At 45.1% G+C, this 20,920-nt stretch overlaps 1 protein-coding gene across 1 annotated transcript in view; it reads left to right on the top strand.

Moving 5' to 3' along the window:
* The window catches only part of tecpr1a (tectonin beta-propeller repeat containing 1a), a 101,766-nt gene that overhangs the window by 71,485 nt on the left and 9,361 nt on the right, over nucleotides 1-20,920 (top strand). The window contains exons 20-24 of the mRNA XM_073060178.1: nucleotides 1,502-1,676; nucleotides 8,395-8,530; nucleotides 9,728-9,820; nucleotides 19,386-19,492; nucleotides 20,436-20,555. Of these exons, the coding sequence (XP_072916279.1) occupies nucleotides 1,502-1,676; nucleotides 8,395-8,530; nucleotides 9,728-9,820; nucleotides 19,386-19,492; nucleotides 20,436-20,555 (631 nt within the window). The remainder of the gene's footprint in view (nucleotides 1-1,501; nucleotides 1,677-8,394; nucleotides 8,531-9,727; nucleotides 9,821-19,385; nucleotides 19,493-20,435; nucleotides 20,556-20,920) is intronic.

Below are 20,920 nucleotides of genomic sequence, written 5' to 3'. Positions count from 1 at the left end.
AAAATAGATCTTCTAGCCATTAAAGTAGCAAATGCAATCATCCGCTGAGCTGCAGCGGGCAGATCAATCATTGGTAAGCCAAAAATTGCAGTGATAGGGTGAGGCTGTAAATCAATGTGCAAAACTGTAGAGAATGTATCACAAATATCTTTCCAAATTTTTTCAAAAAGAGGGCAAGACCAAAACATATGAGTCAGAGAGGCTACCTCAGAGTGACATCTATCACAAATTGGATTTATATGAGAGTAAAAATGAGCTAATTTATCTTTAGACATATGAGCTCTATGTGCCACTTTAAATTGAATCAATGTATGTTTAGCACAAATAGAAGAAAAATTAACGAATTGAAAAATTTTCTCCCATTTCTCTATAGGGAAAGAAAGTTGAAGTTCCTTCTCCCACTCATTTTTAATTTTATCAGATATATCTGGCTGTATATTCATAATCATATCATAGATGATTGCTATTAAACCCTTTTGATAAGGGTTTAATCCTAAAAATTTTTCCATGATGTCAATTGGATATGAAATTGGAAAAGTAGGTAACATCATATTTAAAAAATCTCTGATCTGTAAATATCTGGAAAAAAGGGGATCTGGGCAAATTATATTTATTAGACAACTGTTCAAAAGACATTTAACAGTTATCCAGAAATAAATCACGAAAACATATTATACCCTTTGTTTTCCAAACCAAAAAGGCTTGATCCATGACGGAGGGTTGAAAGGAAAAAAATAGATATAAAATAAATTTATTTATTGATAAAATAAATTTATTCAAGTCAAAAAATTTATGAAACTGAAACCATATATGAAATGTATGTTTAATTATTGGATTAACTATTTGTTTATTCAATTTGGAAAAAACCAAGGGAAGCGAGGTCCCTAGGATGGAAGTCAATGAAAATCCTTGTGCAGAATTACATTCAAGATTAACCCATTGTAGACTGACATTAATATCCACATCTTGTGTCCAAAATGTTAAATATCGAATAGTAATTGGCCAGTAATAAAATCTTAAATTCAGCAGTACTAAGCCACTGTTCTTTTTTGATTTCTGCAAGTATTTTTTACTTAGCCTAGGATTTTTATTCTACCATATGTACGACAAACAACTGAGCCTCTTGACCATGTCTGCATGCTTTTATGCATTGGGTTGCTGCCATATGATTTGCTAATTAGATATTAACAAACAGCTGTACCGGTGTACCTAATAAAGTGGTCGCTCAGTGTATACTGCAGATAGTTTGATAATAAATTTACTCTGTTCTTCATTAATAACGATGATGGAAATACTGAACAAGTCAGAAAGCATTTATGGAGAAGTACGTTAAGTATTTCTGTCTGATGATCTATAATCAAAATATTTTGATTGCGATAATGTTCAAGATAAAATGAGGGTGTAGGGAAAGAAGAAAATAATAATTTTCTGCCTGTTCTGGCCAGACTTTAGTTTCTTTACTTGAGATGGCTAATTGTAATTTTATTCTTCAATTCTTTAGGAAGTGTAAAACTGTTACAACGGGTCCATGGTTCGAGGTCGCACCTATCGCTCTGCGGGACCTCTCACTGATTCCCTCTGTGAGTCAGAGTGCCGATGACCAAGTGGCCCTATGGGCCATTAGCAGCAAAGGGGATGTCCTGTGTAGGATGGGAGTAACAAAGGAAAATGCAATGGTAAGGAGGCACATTGTGATGCATGTTTCAAGCAGAGCTCTGGTGTATGATAGTAAACCTCATTGGAATAATTATATGGAGCAGTAAGTAATGATGCCTCCTGTAGGCAGCATCCTTCACTAAGGACCCCCTTCACCCAGGGCATGCTGTCTCTTCATCACTATTGTCAAGGAGGAGGTACAAGAGCCTGAAGATTAAAAGTTTTTTAAAAGTATTTTAAAAGTAAAAGAGAGTTGAGGGTAGATATAGGACCACTAGAAAATGACACTCAAGATATTGTAATGACAGACGCAGAGATGGCAGAGGAACTGAATGCGTATTTTGCATCAGTCTTCACAGTGGAAGACATCTGCAGTATACTGGATATTCAAGAGTGTCAGGAAGTGAAGTAGGTGCAGTGAAAATTACGACTGAGAAGGTGCTCAGGAAGCTTAATGGTCTGAGGGTGGATAAATCTCCTGGACCTGATGGAATGCACCCTCGGGTTCTGAAGGAAGTAGCTGGAGAGATTGTGGAGACATTAATGATGATCTTTCAAGAATTGATAGATTCTGGCATTGTACCGGATGACTGGAAAATTGCAAGTGTTACTCTGTTATTTAAGAAGGGTGGGAGGCAGCAGAAAGGAAACTATAGACCTGTTAGCCTGACATCAGTGGTTGGGAAGTTGTTGGAATCGATTGTTAGGAATGAGATTATGGGGTACCTAGAGACACATGACAAGATAGGCCAAAGCCAGCATGGTTTCTTGAAAGGAAAATCCTGCCTGACAAACCTACTGCAATTTTTTGAGGAAATTACAAGCAGGGAAGACAAAGGAGATGCAGTAGATGTGGTGTACTTGAATTTTCAGAAGGCCTTTGACAAGGTGCCGCACATGAGGCTGCTTAGCAAGATAAGAGGCCATGGAATTTCAGGGAAGTTACTAGCATGGCTGGATCATTGGCTGGTCAGCAGAAAACAGAGAGTGGGAATAAAGGGATCCTATTCTGATTGGCTGCTGGTTACCAGTGGAGTTCCACAGCAGTCAGTGTTGGGACCGCTGCTTTTTACGATGTATATCAATGACGAACTATGGGATTAATGGATTTGTGGCTAAATTTGCCAATGATACAAAGATGGATGGAGGAGCAGGTAGTGTTGAGGAAAAATAGAGCCTGCAGAGAGACTTAGATAGTTTAGGGGAATGGGCAAAGAAGTGGCAAGTGAAATACAATGTTTTGAAGAATATGGGTATGCACTTCGGTGGAAGAAGTAAATGAGAAGACCATTATTTAGGTGGGGAGAGAATTCAAAATGCAGAGATGCAAAGGGACTTGGGAATCCTTGTGTAGGATACCCTAAAGGTTAACCTCAAGGATGAGTCAATGGTGCAGAAGGCAAATGCAATGCTGGCATTCGTTTCTAGAAGTGTAGAACGTAAGAGCAGGGATGTGATGTTGGCTCTATAAGGCACTCATGAGACCACGCTTGGAGTATTGTGTGTAGTTTTGGGCACCTTATTGTGTAGGATAGTGGACACCAACCTTTTTAAGCCCAAGATCCCCTACCTCGGCCTTATTTATCCAAGATGGCGGCGCGACGCAGCTTGCAGCGGCCACTCCAGAACTGATTATCTGTTATTTGTGAAGTGGGGTGCTGTGCGCAATCATAATCGATTGAAAATGGACATGGGAGCACGGACGAACAACGGGAAATTCCAGGAAGACCTTCTTCATTGCTGCTGCTGCTGTGAGGTCCGGGACTCTACTGAGAAGAAAAGGCCCCCAGTCCTCGGGGTCGCGTTGCCGATGGCTGTTGGCGGGGCCGTCTTAATATGCTCGGCAAAGGATGGTGCTCGGAGAAGCTGTGCTGGAGGGGATGGTGGTTGGCTTGGAGGTTCGATGGACTCGGAGTCCTTTCGACGGACTCAGGTTGCTTTCGGTGTGTGCTGCGTCTGCGAGGCTGGTTTTGACGGAGCTTTCATTGTGTGCTGCGTCTGCGAGGCTGAGTCGGGCAGCGCCTTGGAAGTCCATAGCGGGGGTACTCCCTTCTGCCGCCGGCGTGGGATGGCGAGTCTGTCGGGACCCTGGGGACTTGTGGAAACTGTGGTGATTTCTTTTGAACTTACAGTCCTTTAACATCTTCGACTATTTTTACTGTGCCCATTGTCTGTTTTTATCAATTATGCTATTGTTTGCACTGATGTAACTATATGTTGTAATTATGTGGTTTTGTGCAGGTCTTGTAGCTTTAGTTTTTGGTCTTGTTTTTGTCTGGTGGATTTGGAGCTCCTTTCCGGGGAACGCGCCAGACAGTAGCGCAATATTAATATGCAGCAGCCTCTCCGGACTCTGGATTGGGGATTGCCAAACGTTACGTGGATTTTCTGGTGTAGTCTGTTTTGTCATATGCTTTTGTGATATCATTCTGGGGGAACGTTGTCTCATTTCTTACCTGCATTGCATTTGCGGTTTCTAAATGACAATAAACTGAATCTGAATCTGAAAGGCGAGATCGACCCCAAATCGATTAGTCACACACATGCGCGCTGGGGCAAAAAAGACCGGAAGTAAAACCCTGCAACCTGGAAGTAGAAATAATGCATAAACACCAGGGGCACCCACCATTTTTTGCACCAGGAACCAGTTTAATATTCACAATATTCTTGCGGACCTGCCGACGGTGGGGGGGGGGGGGGTTAGACACGACGGGAATACAGCGATACTCGAAGCAAGTTCCTTATGTTCAGTCTATTCTGCAATTTAGTTTTCGTGGCTCTCGGCACTTAGCTGCTGTTCCATGCTGCTCACGTTTTTTTCCACTTAAAAAAACTCAGCGGGTTCGTCTTTAAGTACAGGGTGCTTGGACTCGGGGTACCAAAGCAGTTTTGAGTGCTTCATTGCCTCATTAGACAGCCTCCTGGCCCGAACTGCAGCTTCCCGCTGCCCTGCCGCCAGACGCTTTGGCCAGGTGTGGCTGGTCGTGGGTAGGGTGAGAAGACAAGGTCACGGCCGGTGGTCCCCGTACCGGGGCTGTGGCGGTCGCAGTTCGAAGAGAACGACCGACCGACTAAGGAGAGCAACAGGCCGCGCCCACCCCCCTTGTAGGATCTATCGGCCGACAAAAGTTTGTTTCAGCAGATCACAGCGAGGTAGCTGCTCTGATACTTACAAAACCTTGAGCCCGAATTAGGTCATCAGCACTGGGTTCCCCACAAACATTTGGTGTGCTAAACAGGTTCAGAGGCAGCGCCCATTTGTCTGTGCTCTGGGCCAGTAGCATCGGTACTTCCCGCCAGCCACGCTCCAGGCCAGTAGCGTCAGCGGTTCTCGCCGGCTGCGCTCCAGGCCAGTAGCATTGGCACTTCCCGCCGGCCGCGCTCCAGGCCAGTAGCATTGGCAGTTCTCACTGGCCGCGCGAGGGTATCACTGCGTTTAGGCGACTGATGACCTTGCGTGGTTTCAAGTTCAATAGTGGCCGTGACAGGGAACGAGGAAAAGTGCAGCTGACTCATATTGTTTCCTCGCGGCCTGGTGGTTGGAGATCACTGAAGTACACTGTGTAGTACGGGGGAGTTATGCGCATGCGCACTGGGCAGAAAGAACGGAACTAAAACCCCGCAACCCGGAAACAATCTGTTAACAGTATTTGTGTATTTATTTTTCTTTTTTTTTTGGGATCTACTGGGAAAGTCTCAAAGATCGACCAGTCGATCACGATCAACTAGTGGTTGGCGACCACTAGCGTAGGACATTGTAGCTTTCATTGTAAAGCCTACACAAAGCTGGTTCAACTCCCAAGACCAAAAGCTTGGAAAGTTAGTTTCTGATCAACTTGAAAGACGTAGATAGAGTGGATGTGATGTTTCCAATAGCGGGAGAGTCTAGGAGCAGAGGGCTCAGAGTCAAAAGAAACCCCTTTAGAACAGAGATGAGGAGGAATCGCTTTAGTCAGAGGGTAGTGAATCTATGGAATTCATTGCCATAGAAGGCCGTGGAGGCCGTCATTGGGTACATTCAAAATGGAGTTTGATAGGTTCTTTATTAGTCAGGGCATCAAAGGTTATAGGAAGGCAAGAGGATGTTTCTTCTCACATTCAAAGATGTATGGGTAAGTAGGTTAATTGGTCACATGGGTTTAATTGGGCAGTGTGGCCTCGTTGGGCTGGAAGTGCCTGTTACTATGTAGTATCTCTTTAAAAAAAATACATAACCATCAAATCAAGATATCAAGTTCATGTTTATTGTCAACATTCCTCGGGACCACGGTGTACCCACAAAACATATATCATAGCATGTAAAACAAAATATTACCACCAAAACTGTAAGTTAATAAAATATAATTCAAAATGCATGTATTGTGCAGCACAGATAAACAATAAACAGCTCGTTGTCCTGGTGACAAGACCTCGTTGGCGGCAGGTTATTTATTAGCCACAGTATGAGGGAAGAAGCTGTTACCCAGTCTGACAGTCCAAGTGCTGATGCTCCTGTACCTCCTTCCTGACAACACTCAGGAAACTCCAATGTAGAGACTCAGTTCATTAAAATGACCATCTATGAGTGGAATAGAAGTCGTTTGCAGTTTGTATTATTAAAGCTTATGGAGGAGTGCAGTTGCAGAGGTCAGTTACTGTAAACCAGAGGGGCTTTACTGCACTGCAATTTGGAGCATTTTATACAATTTAAGGAACAACTTGTATTTGTACAGCAAATTTCAGGTCAGGAGGTTTCATAAGGAATTTGTATAGAATTAAATGCTCTCTGAAAAGTTTTATAACATGGGAGATATAATATTCATATTTTTGCCAGCAAGTTCCCCTCCACATCAACATGATAGTTATCACGAAAGTACTGGCAGAAGCACAAAACAAGAAATCAAGAGAATTCTTAGAAGTTGGTTCACAAAAGAAGAATCTCACTCATGTCCCCATCTACATCAATGGAGCTGTAGTGGAATGTGTATCAAGCTTCAAATTCCTTGGTGTCTACATTTCCAAGGATCTCACCTGGCCCCTGAACTCCTCCATCCTGATCAAAAGCACAACAGCGCCTTTATTTCCTGCGGAGCATCAAGAAAGCTCACCTCTGTTCCAGGATACTGATGGATTTTTACAGCTGTACCATTGAGAGCAGACTCAGCAACTGCATCTCAGGTATGGCAATTGTCCTGTATCGGACCGCAAAGCGTGTGGTGAAAACTGTGCAGAGGATTATCGGCACCCAATTGCCCACCATTGAGAACATCTACCATAAACACTGCCTGGGCAGGGCGAAAAGCATTATCAAGGATGCATCTCACCCTAACCATGGACTTGTTACTCTGCTCCCGCACCAGCAGGCACAGGAAGAGCTTCTTCCCTGAGGCTGTGACCCTGCTGAACCTCACCTCACAGCGCTAAGCAGTATTGCACCCATATTGTACTGTCTCAGTACTTTTATATTTGTGTGCTGTAGCACTTACTTTTTATTTACAGTTATTTTGTAAATAACACTGTTCTTTGCATTTGTGGTTAGATGCTAACTGCGTTTCATTTGGCTTGGTATCTGTGCTCGGCACAATGACAATAAAGTTAAGTCTAATCTAATGTAATATTTAACTGGATGAAACTTACAAACCGCTGCGTCTGCGGGATGGGGGCCAAGGGGTGAGCCGCGGAACCAACGCTCATAGGGGATACCGGCCGGTGGATATCACTCAGCTGTTCAGTTGCCTGGGACACAGTGGAGACTAGTGGCCAGCACGACAGCCAACCAATCAGAACAACAAGTTGGACCAATATAAACACGAGCTCTTGGCAGAAACAACACTCAACTGCACGCTGATGGAGTCACTTTGACTGGTGATGAAGTGTTTGTGACCAAACCTCCAGATTCAGCAAACAGCCCTACAAACAAGCAGCCAAACCAAGCTAACCAATCTTCTCTTCCATTTCAAATGACCAAATCTATCTTTTTTTAAAAATTGAATGAGTAAGTATTGGCTAAGATGACATAAAGTGCTGTCTTCTGCTTTGTCACAGCAACACTGTAGGTTCTGTTACACGTGCCTGAGGGACGGAAGCAGGAGGTGGGGGCCTTGTTACAGTATTGCATGTGGGATGTGGCAGCCTTGAATCGCACAGCACTCTCTTGTTCCCCAAACTCAGTTTTTAATTCTTTTTTGGGGTTCAGCTTGAATCTAAGAGACTCCCCAATACGACAGCATGGTAGCATAGTGGTTAGCGCAACACTACTACAGCTCAGGACGCCAGTGTTTGGAGTTCAATTCCAATGCCATCTGTAAGAAGTTTATACATTCTTTCCGTGAGCACATAGATTTCCTCACCAATTCCAAAGACATACTGGTTAGTGGGTTAATTGGTCATTGTAAATTGTCCAGTAATTAGGCTAGGGTTAAATCAGTGGGTTGCTGGGTGGTGAGGCTCATCGAGCCAGAAGGGCCTGTTTCGTGCTATATCTCTAAGTAAAACTTTCTCAAAGTTCAAGGAAAATTTATTTCAAAATACATACGTTATCATATTCTATCTTGAGATTCATTTTCTTGTAAGCATTCACAATAGAACAAAAAAACATAAACGAATCAATGAAAAGCTACACTCAAAGACTGTCAAACAACCAACGTGCAAAAGAAGACAAACTGTGCAGATACAAAAGTAAATTAGCACCATGTATATGAATATGATTTTGTTTATGACATTTAACAAAATATCATTATATCCAAACTTTCTTTGCAGGGCGTTTCATGGCTGCATATTGGTACAGATCAGCCATTTGTGTCGATTTCTATTGGGGCCTTCTACCAGGTGTGGGCCATTGCCAGGGATGGATCAGCTTTTTACCGTGGCTCAGTTTCCCCACAAAACCCTACAGGTAAAGGTATATTTCAGTAGCTAGCACCATACTGTTTCTGTGAATTGATAGCTTTATGTGTTGCATGCCTTACAACTCAGTTAGAGTTAAATAAATGGAATCCTGATGTTTTTTTATTTGTATCTCTCCAAATGTGCATGTTGAATGTAGCTTAAGTCTCTGCAGTCACCTTCAAATTCTCATGTACAGGCCGTCCTGGGGTAATGTATGGGTTTCATTTTTACAGACGTTTATAGGTTGGAAAGTAAACAAAAATCACTCTATGGTAACCATACATCCACAGTACTGTACGAATAGCATTGAAATTAGGTAAAACTGATAAGAAATAGCAATTACATAAAGTGGAGAGAGACAGTAATCTAGTTCTGCTGTTTGTAGGAATTAATGTTATGTCAGAGTTCTGAATTTAATGATATTATGGGAGCTCATTCATAAGTCAGTGTTTGTAACCCAGAGATGGCTGCATCCTGTTGGCAAATGATTCATGCTACTTAAGTGTGTGTCAACCACAAGGATTCTTTATATTTTGCTCCAGAAGTGTAATGACAAAAACTCAATTCTGACACTGGGTGAATGCCGCTTTTCTGATGAGACAATAGATTCAGGGGTTGGAAAAGCTCACTTTGCACTATTTTGAAGAAAACCAGGACTTAGCTGGATATCTTGGTCTTTACTTAACCCTTGTCACAAGAATATAGAACATGAAACATTACAGCACGGTACAATGTTGTACTGACCTTTTAACCTATTCTCTGATCAATCTAGCCCTTCCCTCCCACATAGTCCTCCATATTTCTATCATGTTCTACAGGGCTTCCAAACCTGGGGTCCACAGACTCTGTGCTTAGTGGTATTGGTCCATGGCATAAAAAAGGTTGGGGTCCCCTGTCAAATTGCAGTTTACTAATGAAGGGTCTTGGCCCAAAAAGTCGACTGTTTATTCTTTTCCATAGATGCTGCCTGATCTGCTGAGTTCCTCCAGCATTTTATATGTGTTCCTCAGCATTGCAGAGTCTCTTGTGTTTATGATTTGCAGTTTCTCGTCATAGAATGACTGCCTCGCTCCCGATATTGTGACTAGGCAAAGTTTCTTTTTGTGGATTATGGAATTTATTATCACTGTGATTGTGAAAGGCCTCCAGTTATGTAGATCTTGTTTCCAAGTCTTTACATTTCTTTTCCCACCTCACACTGCAGGTGACTGTTGGTACCACATTCCTCCGCCTCCCAAACAAAAGCTGATACAGGTTTCTGTAGGAAGGACATCGGTGTGTACAGTGGATGGAAGTGGTAAGTTGTCGACTTTGTGCTGTCTATTATTCAGCAACTGAAATAAAACAATCCATGACAATGCATTGCACAGATTCATCACCCTCTGGCTAAAGAAATTCCTCATCTCTGTTCTGAAGGAACTTCCTTCTATTCTGAGGCTGTGCCCTCTGGTCCTAGACTTCCCCACTAGAGGAAACATCCTCTCCATATCCACTCTAACTAGGCTTTTCAATATTTGATAGGTTTCAATGAGATTTCCCCTCATTCTTCTAAACTCTCAGAGCCATTAACACTCCTCATAATTGGACATAATAGCTCAGTGGTTATTTCACCACACAATAACCTAGAGGTTAAGAGTTCAAATCTCGCTAACAACATATACGGTAATTTAATATTAAAACAAAATAAGCTACAGTATTAGAGATATTTATCAGGAGCACTGCATATGCAGGGTCCTTAGCATTGTTAATGATCTTTCCCGTCTCTCATCATGTATGAAGAGCCAGTAGTGTTATACTGTTTACTTTTCAACTTGTATCATAAGTACACCTCATTATTTGTTAATTTATATGTGGTAATTTTTAGTTTGTGTGAGAGTTATATGTACTGTGTTGTGTACTTGGTCCAGATGGATGTTGTTTCATTTGGCTGTGTACAGTTGAATGACAACAAACCAAACTTGAAATTGAACTTGTTCAGCTGCTGGGGGGAGCTCTGGAAAACCTTTCACTGTTGCTAGGCACTGCAAGGACTGAAAGTAACTATTTGATATTATTTAATAATACATATGTATTTATTGAAAAAAATGCCTAATAACAGGCAGTTAAGTTTTTTTGTTTGAAAAGGCTAGGAGTAACTTGGTACCTCATTACAGTTTCATGTAGAAATAACATCTATATGGAGAAGAGTTGAATTAAAGTTTCTGACGTAGGTTTTGTGCCAGACGTTAATCCTTCTACAAAATTCAAAGGCTGTAGATAATGGAAATCCAAAATATAGACCTGCACCGAACTGTTCAGAAAATACGTTTGGGGAAAGCAAAACAGTGTTAATGATATTTCATGGCTTCAGGATGGAGCTTTAGTAGCTAATTAGTGAAGAGCAGAAGGGAAAAGCATAAATAAATGTTTTTAAGTAGAACATTTAAATCACAAAGTAATGGTGGTGTAAAACAGAAGGTGCTGGGCACAATGAAATGTTAATTATTTTGCAGAAACATTATCGACATGTTTTATCCTGAAAATAGTGATTATGAATTGTTGAACTCATTGTTGGATTCTGAAAGATAGTCATGATTCTTAAATCTTAAATCCTGAATCTTGAAGAAATTACCCATTTTGCTTTGAGCTGCTATGTTACCATCAAAGGACATGTACATGTACAGAAAGGTACCTGAAAAGAGCCCGTAACATCATGAAGGATCCCACCCTGCTCATGGACTGTTTGTCCCACTCCCATTAGGGAGGAGGCTATGTTAATATCAATACCAGGCTCAAAAACAATTACTGTCCCCAAGCAATAAGCCTGATCAACCCACCCCTCCATACCCCCAACCACCACTACTTAATCATTTCCTGTCAGAGTCACCTGAAGTACAGACACTCCAGTGCCTATTATCACTTTATGGACATACAATCAATCTTGTATATAAGCTATCTTATGTATTTATATTATTGTATCTTTTTATTATTTTGTTCTTTATCTTACTGGGGTTTTGTTTTGTGCTGCATTGGATCCAGAGTAACAGTTATTTTATTCTCTTGTGTACTGGGAGTTGCATTCAACAATCTTGAATCTTAAAACTACAGGCTTTAGAAAATGCCTGAGGAAATGGTAGTATAATTGTAAAGTGAGTTTGTGTATTTATGCACTGAGAAGCTGCCTGAGAGAGTGGCAAAAGCAGATTTGATAGTACTTTCCAAAAGAAAATTGTGTAAATTACTAGAAGAAAAAGGTAGTTCTCATTGAAAGAATTCTGAGGTATGATGGGCCAAATTGCCTCAGTGGTGCATTATTGTGTTATTCCTAAAACAAATGTTAAAACAAACTGTATGTCATTTAGTAGAAGCTAAACAGCCTTAATCCAAAAGTTAAATGTTCTGTATCCTAAAAATACAACAGAAAATGTTTAAAATAATCCAGCATGCTAAACAGTGTTTGTTCAACTGGGTCAATATTTAAAGTGCTAATGAAAGTTATCAATCAGAAGCATGAACTATATTTCTTTCTCCACACATGTCATCTGACCTTCCAGCATCTTGTGATTTACTGCAAAGCCCAAACTTAGAGTGACATTTGACTGATAGCAGTCAAGAACTGTTCATCATTGGCACCATTGTCTCAGATCTTGTCTGGGCAAAGATAACATAGAAACATAGAAAACCTACAGCACAATACAGGCCCTTTGGCTCACAAAGCTGTGCCGAACATGTACTTACTTTAGAAATTACCTAAGGGTTACCCGTAGCCCTCTATTTTTCTAAGCTCTGTGTACCTATCCAGGAGCTCCCCAATCCAGGCAACATCCTTGTAAATCTCCTCTGCACCCTTTCTATGGTTTCCACATCCTTCCTGTAGTGAGGTGACCAGAACTGAGCACAGTACTCTAAGTGGGGTCTGACCAGGGTTCTATGTAGCTGCAACATTACCTCTCGGCTCTTGAACTCAATTCCACGGTTGATGAAGGCCAATGCACCGTATGCCTTCTTAACCACAGAGTCAACCTATGGACACAGATCCCAAGATCCCTCTGATCCTCCACACTGCCAAGAGTCTTACCATTAATACTATATCCTGCCATCATATTTGACCTACCAAAATGATCCACGTCACAATTATCTGGGTTGAACTCCATCTGCCACTTCTTAGCCCAGTTTTGCATCCTATGGATGTCCTGCTGTAACCTCTGACAGCCCTCCACACTATCCACAACACCCCCACCCTTTGTGTCATCAGCAAATTTACTAACCCATCCCTCCACTTCCTCATCCAGGTCATTTATAAAAATCATGAAGAGAAGGGGTCCCAGAACAGATCTCTGAGGCACACCACTGGTCACCAACCTCCACCCATTGTGGCGACCCACTTTCTGCGCAGGCGAACCGGCTCACAAATAGCCAGCGCGCGGGGGGAGACTTTGGTAATGCAACGCTGATGTCATTTTCCGCCCGGAGAGGTCGGGCGCTAGGGATTTAAATGCCAGCGCCGTGAAGTTTGAATAAACTAGTCTCGAAACGACTTACCAACTGCGTGTCATTATTTCAGCACTGTGTGTAGCACATTGCTACATTGGTGACCCCGACGGTCCAAACGGGATTTGGACCAAAGATAACCGACTCTTCATCTGTTCACGCAGTTTCGCTAAAACTGCCGACTTTCTGGACGCTGCGACCACGCGTGTGGTTTAGCTAAGCAGAAGCCCAGTTCCAGATTTGGCAGATATCCTCTGATTCCAAGCGTCACTACCACATGGTGAGCGCCCTTGACCAGGAGACGGCCGCCCAGGTTGCGGATTTCATACAGTCGTCCCCGGAAGAAGGCAAATATGAAGTATTCAAAGCGCTGCTCATTGGGACCTTTGGCCTCTCATGGTGTGAGAGGGGTGCCCGCCTGCTTCACTTGGATGGTTTGGGAGGCAGACTGCTGTCAGCATTGATGAACGAGATGCTGTCCCTGGCTGACGGACACAAGCCCTGCCTCATGTTCGAGCAAGCGTTCCTAGAGCGACTGCCCGAGGACATACATCTGCTGCTGGCCGACGCAGATTTCAGTGACCACTGGAAGGTGGCAGCCCGGGCAGACGTGCTGTGGAAAGCCAAGAGGGAGAGCGTGGCGTCCGTCGGTCAGATTACCAGGCCACGCGCCCAACAGCAGACCAGACCAGGCCCGGCAAGGGGGCGCACACAACACAGAGGCAGGAGTGAGGAGGCCAGTGAACAGTGGTGTTTCTACCACCAGCGGTGGGGCACAAAAGCCTGCCGTTGTCCCCGCCCTGCAAGGGCCAGGGCCAGCTGCTGCTAATGACTATGGCGGCTGGCCATCAGGACAGCCTCTTGTACGTCTGGGACAAACAGTCGGGTCGCCGCTTCTTGGTCGACACCGGAGCGGAAATCAGCGTCTTGCCCCCGACGGGGTACGACACCCGCAACAGGAAGCCAGGACCCACCCTGAGGGCCGCAAACGGCAGCACGATAAGGACCTACGGCACCCGCACAGTGCAGCTGCAGTTTGGCGCCAGCCGGTTCACGTGGGACTTCACACTGGCCACGGTGGCCCAGCCACTCCTGGGGTGGACTTCTTGCGAGCTCACAGCCTGCTGGTCGACTTGCAAGGGAAAAGACTGGTACATACCGAGACTTTCCAGACGTTCTCCCTGGGTGAAGCCAAGTTGCCGGCCTCACACCTGGACTCCATCATGCTGTCGGACAACGAATTCACCAGAATCCTGGTGGACTTTCCATCGATTCTGGCACCGCAGTTCACGGCAGCCATGCCCAGACACAGAGTACAGCACCACATTCTGACCCAGGGACCACCCCTCCACGCCTGCGCACGAAGGCTCTCCCCGGAAAAGCTCTGCCTGGCGAAGGAAGAGTTCAAGGGGATGGAGGAATTGGGGATCGTACAGAGGTCCGACAGCCCATGGGCCTCCCCCCTGCACATGGTGTCCAAAGCAGCCATGGGTTGGAGACCATGCGGCGACTACCGCAGACTGAACGAGGCTACCACTCCAGACCGCTACCCCGTGCCGCACATACAGGACTTTGCAGCAAACCTGCACGGGGCAAGAATCTTTTCCAAAGTAGACCTCGTCCGGGGATACCATCAGATGCCAGTGCACCCTGAAGACATCCCCAAAACAGCACTCATCACCCCGTTCGGCCTGTTCGAGTTCCTCTGAATGCCGTTCGGCCTGTAGAATGCCGCACAGACATTCCAGCGGCTAATGGACGTGGTGGGACGCGACCTGGACTTTGCGTTCATCTATTTGGACAACGTCCTTATAGCCAGCAGTTGTCGTCAGGAGCATCTGTCCCACCTCCGCCAACTCTACTCCCGCCTGAGTGATTTCGGCCTCACGATCAACCCGGCCAAATGCCAGTTCGGTCTCGATACCATCGACTTCCTGGGCCACAGGATTACCAAAGACGGGGCAACACCTCTGCCCGCCAAGGTAGACACGATCCGCCACTTTGCCCGGCCCAACACAGTCAAAGGCCTGCAGGAGTTCGTTGGTATGGTGAACTTCTATCACCGCTTCCTCCCCTCAGCAGCCCGTATCATGCGCCCTTTGTACACCCTGATGTCGGGTAAAGGCAAGAACATTACTTGGGATGAGGAGGCCGCTGCCGCTTTCGTTAAAGCCAAGGAAGCCTTGGCAGATGCCGCGATGCTGGTGCACCCCAGAACAGACGTTCCGACCGCCCTCAAAGTGGACGCATCCGACACAGCAGTCGGTGGGGTGCTGGAGCAGCTCATCAAGGGGCGCTGGCAACCCCTGGCGTTCTTCAGCAAGCACCTACAACCACCCGAACTCAAGTACAGTGCCTTCAACTGGGAGCTGTTGGCACTGTATCTGGTGATCCGGCATTTCAGGTACTTCTTGGAAGGCCGGCCGTTCACCGCGTTCACGGACCACAAACCGTTGCGTTAACGAAGGTGTCCGATCCCTGGTCAGCTCGCCAGCAGCAACATCTGTCCTACATCTCCGAGTACACGACGGACATCCAGCATGTCTCGGGAAAGGACAACGCCGTGGCGGACGCACTCTCCAGACCAGCTGTCCAGGCCCTGGCCCTGGGGGTGGACTATGCAGTACTGGAGGAGGCGCAGCAGGCGGACGACGAGATGCCCAGCTACAGGACCGCAGTCTCGGGTTTGCAGCTGCAGGACTTTCTCGTAGGCCCAGGTGATAGGACCCTCCTGTGCGACGTGGCTACCGGCCAACCTCACCCCATCGTCCCGGCAGCCTGGAGGCGGTGAGTTTTCGACTCCATACACGGTTTGGCGCACCCATCTATCAGGACAACCATCCGGCTGGTCTCCAGCAAGTTCACGGGGCACGGACTTCGCAAGCAGGTCAGTGAATGGGCCAGAACGTGCACGCAGTGCCAAACAGCCAAGGTGCAGCGGCACACTAAAGCCCCGCCGCAGCAGTTCGAACCCACCCACCGGAGGTTCGATCACATTCATGTGGATATCGTGGGCCCCCTACCAGTGTCCTGAGGAGCGCGGTACCTCCTAACTATGGTAGACCGGTTCACGAGGTGGCCAGAGGCGGTCCCGCTCACTGACACATCCACCGATTCCTGCGCCCGGGCACTGATCGCAACCTGGGTAGCACGCTTCAGGGTACCGGCCCACATTACCTCCGACAGAGGCGCCCAGTTCACCTCCAGCCTGTGGTCGGCTGTGGCCAGCTTGTTGGGAACGCAGCTGCACCACACAACTGCCTACCACCCACAGTCGAACGGACTAGTGGAACGCTTCCACCGTCACTTGAAGTCGGCTCTCATGGCCTGCCTGAGAGGACCTAACTGGGTGGACGAGCTTCCCTGGGTCCTGCTTGGAATTTGTACAGTGCCCAAAGAGGATCTGCACGCCTCGTCGGCCGAGTTGGTGTACGGCGCGCCCCTGGCCATCCCAGGAGAGTTCATACCAGCCCCAAGGGGGCAAGAGGAAGAACCCGCAGCAGTCCTGGACAGGCTACGCGAAAGGCTCGGCAACCTGGCCCCCATACCAACTTCACAGCACGGACGGACCCCGACCCATGTACCCAAAGACCTGCAGAACTGTAAGTTTGTGTTTGTACAAGGAGCGGACACCGGGCACCGCTACAGCGGCCGTCCGAGGGGCCATTCAAGGTGATCAACAACAATGGGTCCACGTACATTCTGGACATTGGGGGGAGAGAGGAGGTTTTCATGGTGGACCAACTCAAACCAGCCCATGTGGACTTGGCGCAGCCGGTCGAGGTTCGGGCACCGCGGCGCAGAGGCAGACCTCCCAAACAGAGGCTGATCCAGACTGTGGACATTGGGGGGTATATCGCCGGTTCCGGGGGGGGGGGGGGGGGGGGGGGGGGGGTTATGTGGCGACCCACTTTCTGCGCAGGCGAACCGGCTCACAAATAGCCAGCGTGCGGGGGGAGACTTTGGTAATGCACCTCTGATGTCATTTTCCACCCGGAGAGGGATTTAAATGCCAGCGCCACGAAGTTTGAATAAACTAGTCTCGAAACGACTTACCGACTGCATGTCGTTATTTCAGCGCTGTGCATAGCACATCGCTACACCGTCTACAACCACTCTTTGCCTTCTGTGGCCAAGCCAATTCTGAATCCACAAAGCAAGGTCCCCTTGGATCCCATGCCTCCTTACTTTCTCAATAAGCCTTGCATGAGGTACCTTATCAAATGCCTTGCTGAAATCCATATACACTACATCTCCTGCTCTACCTTCATCAATGTGTTTAGTCACATCCTCAAAAAATTCAATCAGGCTAGTCGGGCATAACCTCCCTTTGACAAAGCCATGCTGAACTGACTGTTCCTAATCATATTATGCCTCTCCAAATGTTCATAAATCCTGCCTCTCTGGATCTTCTACATCAGCTTACAAATCACTGAAGTAAGACTCACTGGTCTATAATTTACTGGGCTATCTGTACTCTCTTTCTTGAATAAGGGAACAACATCTGCAACACTCTAATCCTCTGGAACTTCTCCCGTCCCCACTGATGATGCAAAGATCATTGCCAGAGGCTCAGCAATCTCCTCCCTCGCCTACCACAGTAGCCTGGAGTATATCTCATCTGGTTCTGGTGACTTATCCAACTTGATGCTTTCTAAAAGCTCCAAATGCTTTCTAAATGCTTTCTTAATGTCTATATGCTCAAGCTTTTCCATCCGCTGTAAGTCATCCCTACAGTTGCCAAGATCCTTTTCCGTAGGGAATACTGAAGCAAAGTATTCATTAAGTACCTCTGCAATCTCCTCCAGTGCTAAAATTTCTTTGGTACACCATTTACTTCAGTCTCACAGTTCATTAGAGTCACCCCATCACACATTTCTTTGCAATGCATCGGTAACACAGCAGCATTGTCAATGCACTGCTAGGAAATACTGGCGGCACAGTAACATATCAGTTAGTGCAGTGCTTGAGAGCACCAGCAGTCACCATTCGGGTTCAATTCCTGCCGCAGTCTGTAAGGAGTTTGTACATTCTCCCCATGACTGTGTGAATTTCCTCCAGGTTCTCCAGCTTCCTTTATCATATCAAAGAAGTACAGGTTAGTGTTAGTGAGTTGTGGGCAAGCTATGTTGGCAACACTTGGGGGCTACCCCCACCACATCCTTGGACTTGTTGATGCAAACTGCATATTTCATTACATGTTTCAATATTCCAATGTACTTGTGACAAATAAAGCTAAACTTTAATCTCTGAAAAATAAAACGCATAGACTACTCCATTTAATGACGATTCATTACAGTATGAGCTGCCACAGTGTGCTTCATCCTACCGATCTCTTGGTTGTGAATTCATACTGAAACAAACTACCTTCAGTAAAATGGTAGCATTATAGAATGATATAGTGTAGAGGGAGGCCATTTGGTCCATTCTGTCTGTACCAGCTCCTAATTTTATAGTTAATCTAGTTCTACTTCTCCACTATTTTCTCAGAATCAGAATCTAAGGTTCAAAGATTCATTTATTATTATCAAAGTATGTATCTATATACAACTCTTGAGATTCGTCTTCTCCGTTAGCCACAAAACAAAGAAAAACCATAAAACCCACCCCCCACACACAGAAAAGATCATCAACCACCCCCCCAATCCTGTGACACAGAAAAACTAACAAAACAGAACAAGAACATTGACCCCAAATCCCTTCCCCCCGCACAAAACATGGCAGGAACACTGACCCCTAAACCCTGTCACCTGCACTAACAGAACTCAACAAAAATATCACCCCCCCCCCCCCAAACCACTTCCCCTTACAGAAATATAGACAGAAAGGAACATGCAAAAACACAGAATTTAGAAACCAACAGTCTGAAAAAGTTCACGGTCCATAAATGCATTCAGGTTTTAAGTTGTGAAATTTGCTAGTAGTGCAAAAAGAGAGCAAAAATAGTGAGGTAGTGTAAATGGGTTCATTGTCCATTCAGAAATCTGATGGTGGAGGGGAAGGAGCTGTTCCTAAAACATTGTCTGTGTGTCTTTGGGTTCCTGTACTTCCTCCTTGCTGGTAGCAATTGAAAGAGGGCATGTCCTGGGTGATGGGATCCTTAATGTTGGATGCTATTTTTTTGAGGCATTTCCTTTTGAAGATCTCCTCAGTGCTGCGGAGGCCCCAACTCAAGTATATGTCCAATTCAATTTTATAAAATATTACTGAATCTCTCCTGAATTCAATTTTATAAAATGTTACTGAATTAAGTATTTTTTAAATGGAGGCAAATTAAAAAGGAATCAATAGGAAATATTTTTATTTGAAGTTTCACAAGAGAAAAAATATGCTTAGTGCAAAAAATTCTGCAAAGTAAAGATGTTAGGTTACTTCTGGTGCTTTTATTCCAGGTAATATGTGGTTTCGTCAGGGTATTTCTCCAAGTTATCCTCAAGGATCCATCTGGCAACACGTCTCCACAAATGTTCGTAAAGTGTCTGTAGGTCCCCTTGATCAGGTAAGTGCCTCCTGATGTGTGAATGCCAGTTAACTTTGTTCATTCAATTGCATTCACTATTGTAAATGCAAATCAACTAAAGTTTGGACATCCTTGTAAGTCTCCTCTGCACCCTTTCTATGGTTTCCACATCCTTCCTGTAGTGAGGCGACCAGAATTGAGCACAGTACTCCCAAGTGGGGTCTGACCAGGGTCCTAAATATCTGCAACATTACCTCTCGGCTCTTAAACTCAACATTACGTCTTGGCTCATCTTTGCAAACTCCTCAGGAAGTAGAGGTGCTGCCCTGCTTTCTTTGTAATTGTACTTGTGTGCTGGGCCCAGGAGAGGTCCCCTGAAATTATACCACCTGTTGTTGTGGCACCACTCGGCCAGTTTTTCAGTCTCCCTCCTTTCTGCAGATTTGGCACCACCTTTGATTCAGCCAATGACTGTGGTGTCGTCAGCAAACTTAAATTTGGCATTGGAGCTGTACGTAGTCACACAGTCATAAGTGTAAAGCGATTAGAGCAGGGGGCTAAGCACACAGCCTTGTAGTGCACTTGTCTTTTGTGGAGATTATGGACATATTGTTGCCAATCCAGATCTGCAAGTGAAGCACAGTACAGACCCTTCAGCCCACACTATCAGAAGTTTTTCAATATTCGATAGGTTCCAATGAAATCCCTCCTCATTCTTCTAAATTCCAGCAGATACGTGCTCTTCCATTTTAAGGCCCTTCTTAAACCCACATTTTTGAGCATGTTTTGGCCGTCTTCCTTAATATGTTCTTATTTAAACTGATTTCTTACCTTGATTGATAATGTACTGATGAGGCACATTGCATTGCCCTACTCCATATAAAGTGCAGCGTATTATAGACGGAAGTTGTGAAGGTACTGATGTGATAGCAAGGTCAATAGTTCTAGTACTAATAAATGTAAATTTTTCCTTTTGAAACAGATCTGGATAGTTGCTGATAAGGTTCAAGGCAGCCACAGCCTGAGCTGTGGGACAGTGTGTCATCGCTTAGGTGTACAGCCACAGGAACCCATTGGTAGCTGCTGGGACTACGGCATTGGAGTAAGTTAGCAATTTCTATGTGAGTACTAACAGTTATATAGTTAGTACAACTATGTACTAACTATCTGCTTGAAGGACCAAATAGCCCAATCTGCTCCCATGTCTGAAGGTTCTATAATAGGTAAAGGCCATTTAGGACTGAAGTAAGGACAAATTTCTTCACATTCTGTGTGCTTACTTCGAAATTATGTTCCCTGGAGAGGTGTGGAAACTCAGTCACTGAGTCCATTCAAAACAGAGATCAATAGATTTCTGGATATTAAAGGAAGCAAGGGATATGGAGAGAGCTCTGGAAGCAGTGTTGTGTTAAGGATCAGTCAATCAGCCATAAGCTGATAAACAATGGAACAGATCTTAATGGCCCG

The sequence above is a fragment of the Hemitrygon akajei genome, chromosome 11 (genome assembly GCF_048418815.1).
Source record: "Hemitrygon akajei chromosome 11, sHemAka1.3, whole genome shotgun sequence".
Lineage (NCBI taxonomy): Eukaryota > Metazoa > Chordata > Chondrichthyes > Myliobatiformes > Dasyatidae > Hemitrygon > Hemitrygon akajei.
This window is presented reverse-complemented; position numbering and strand designations above follow the sequence as displayed.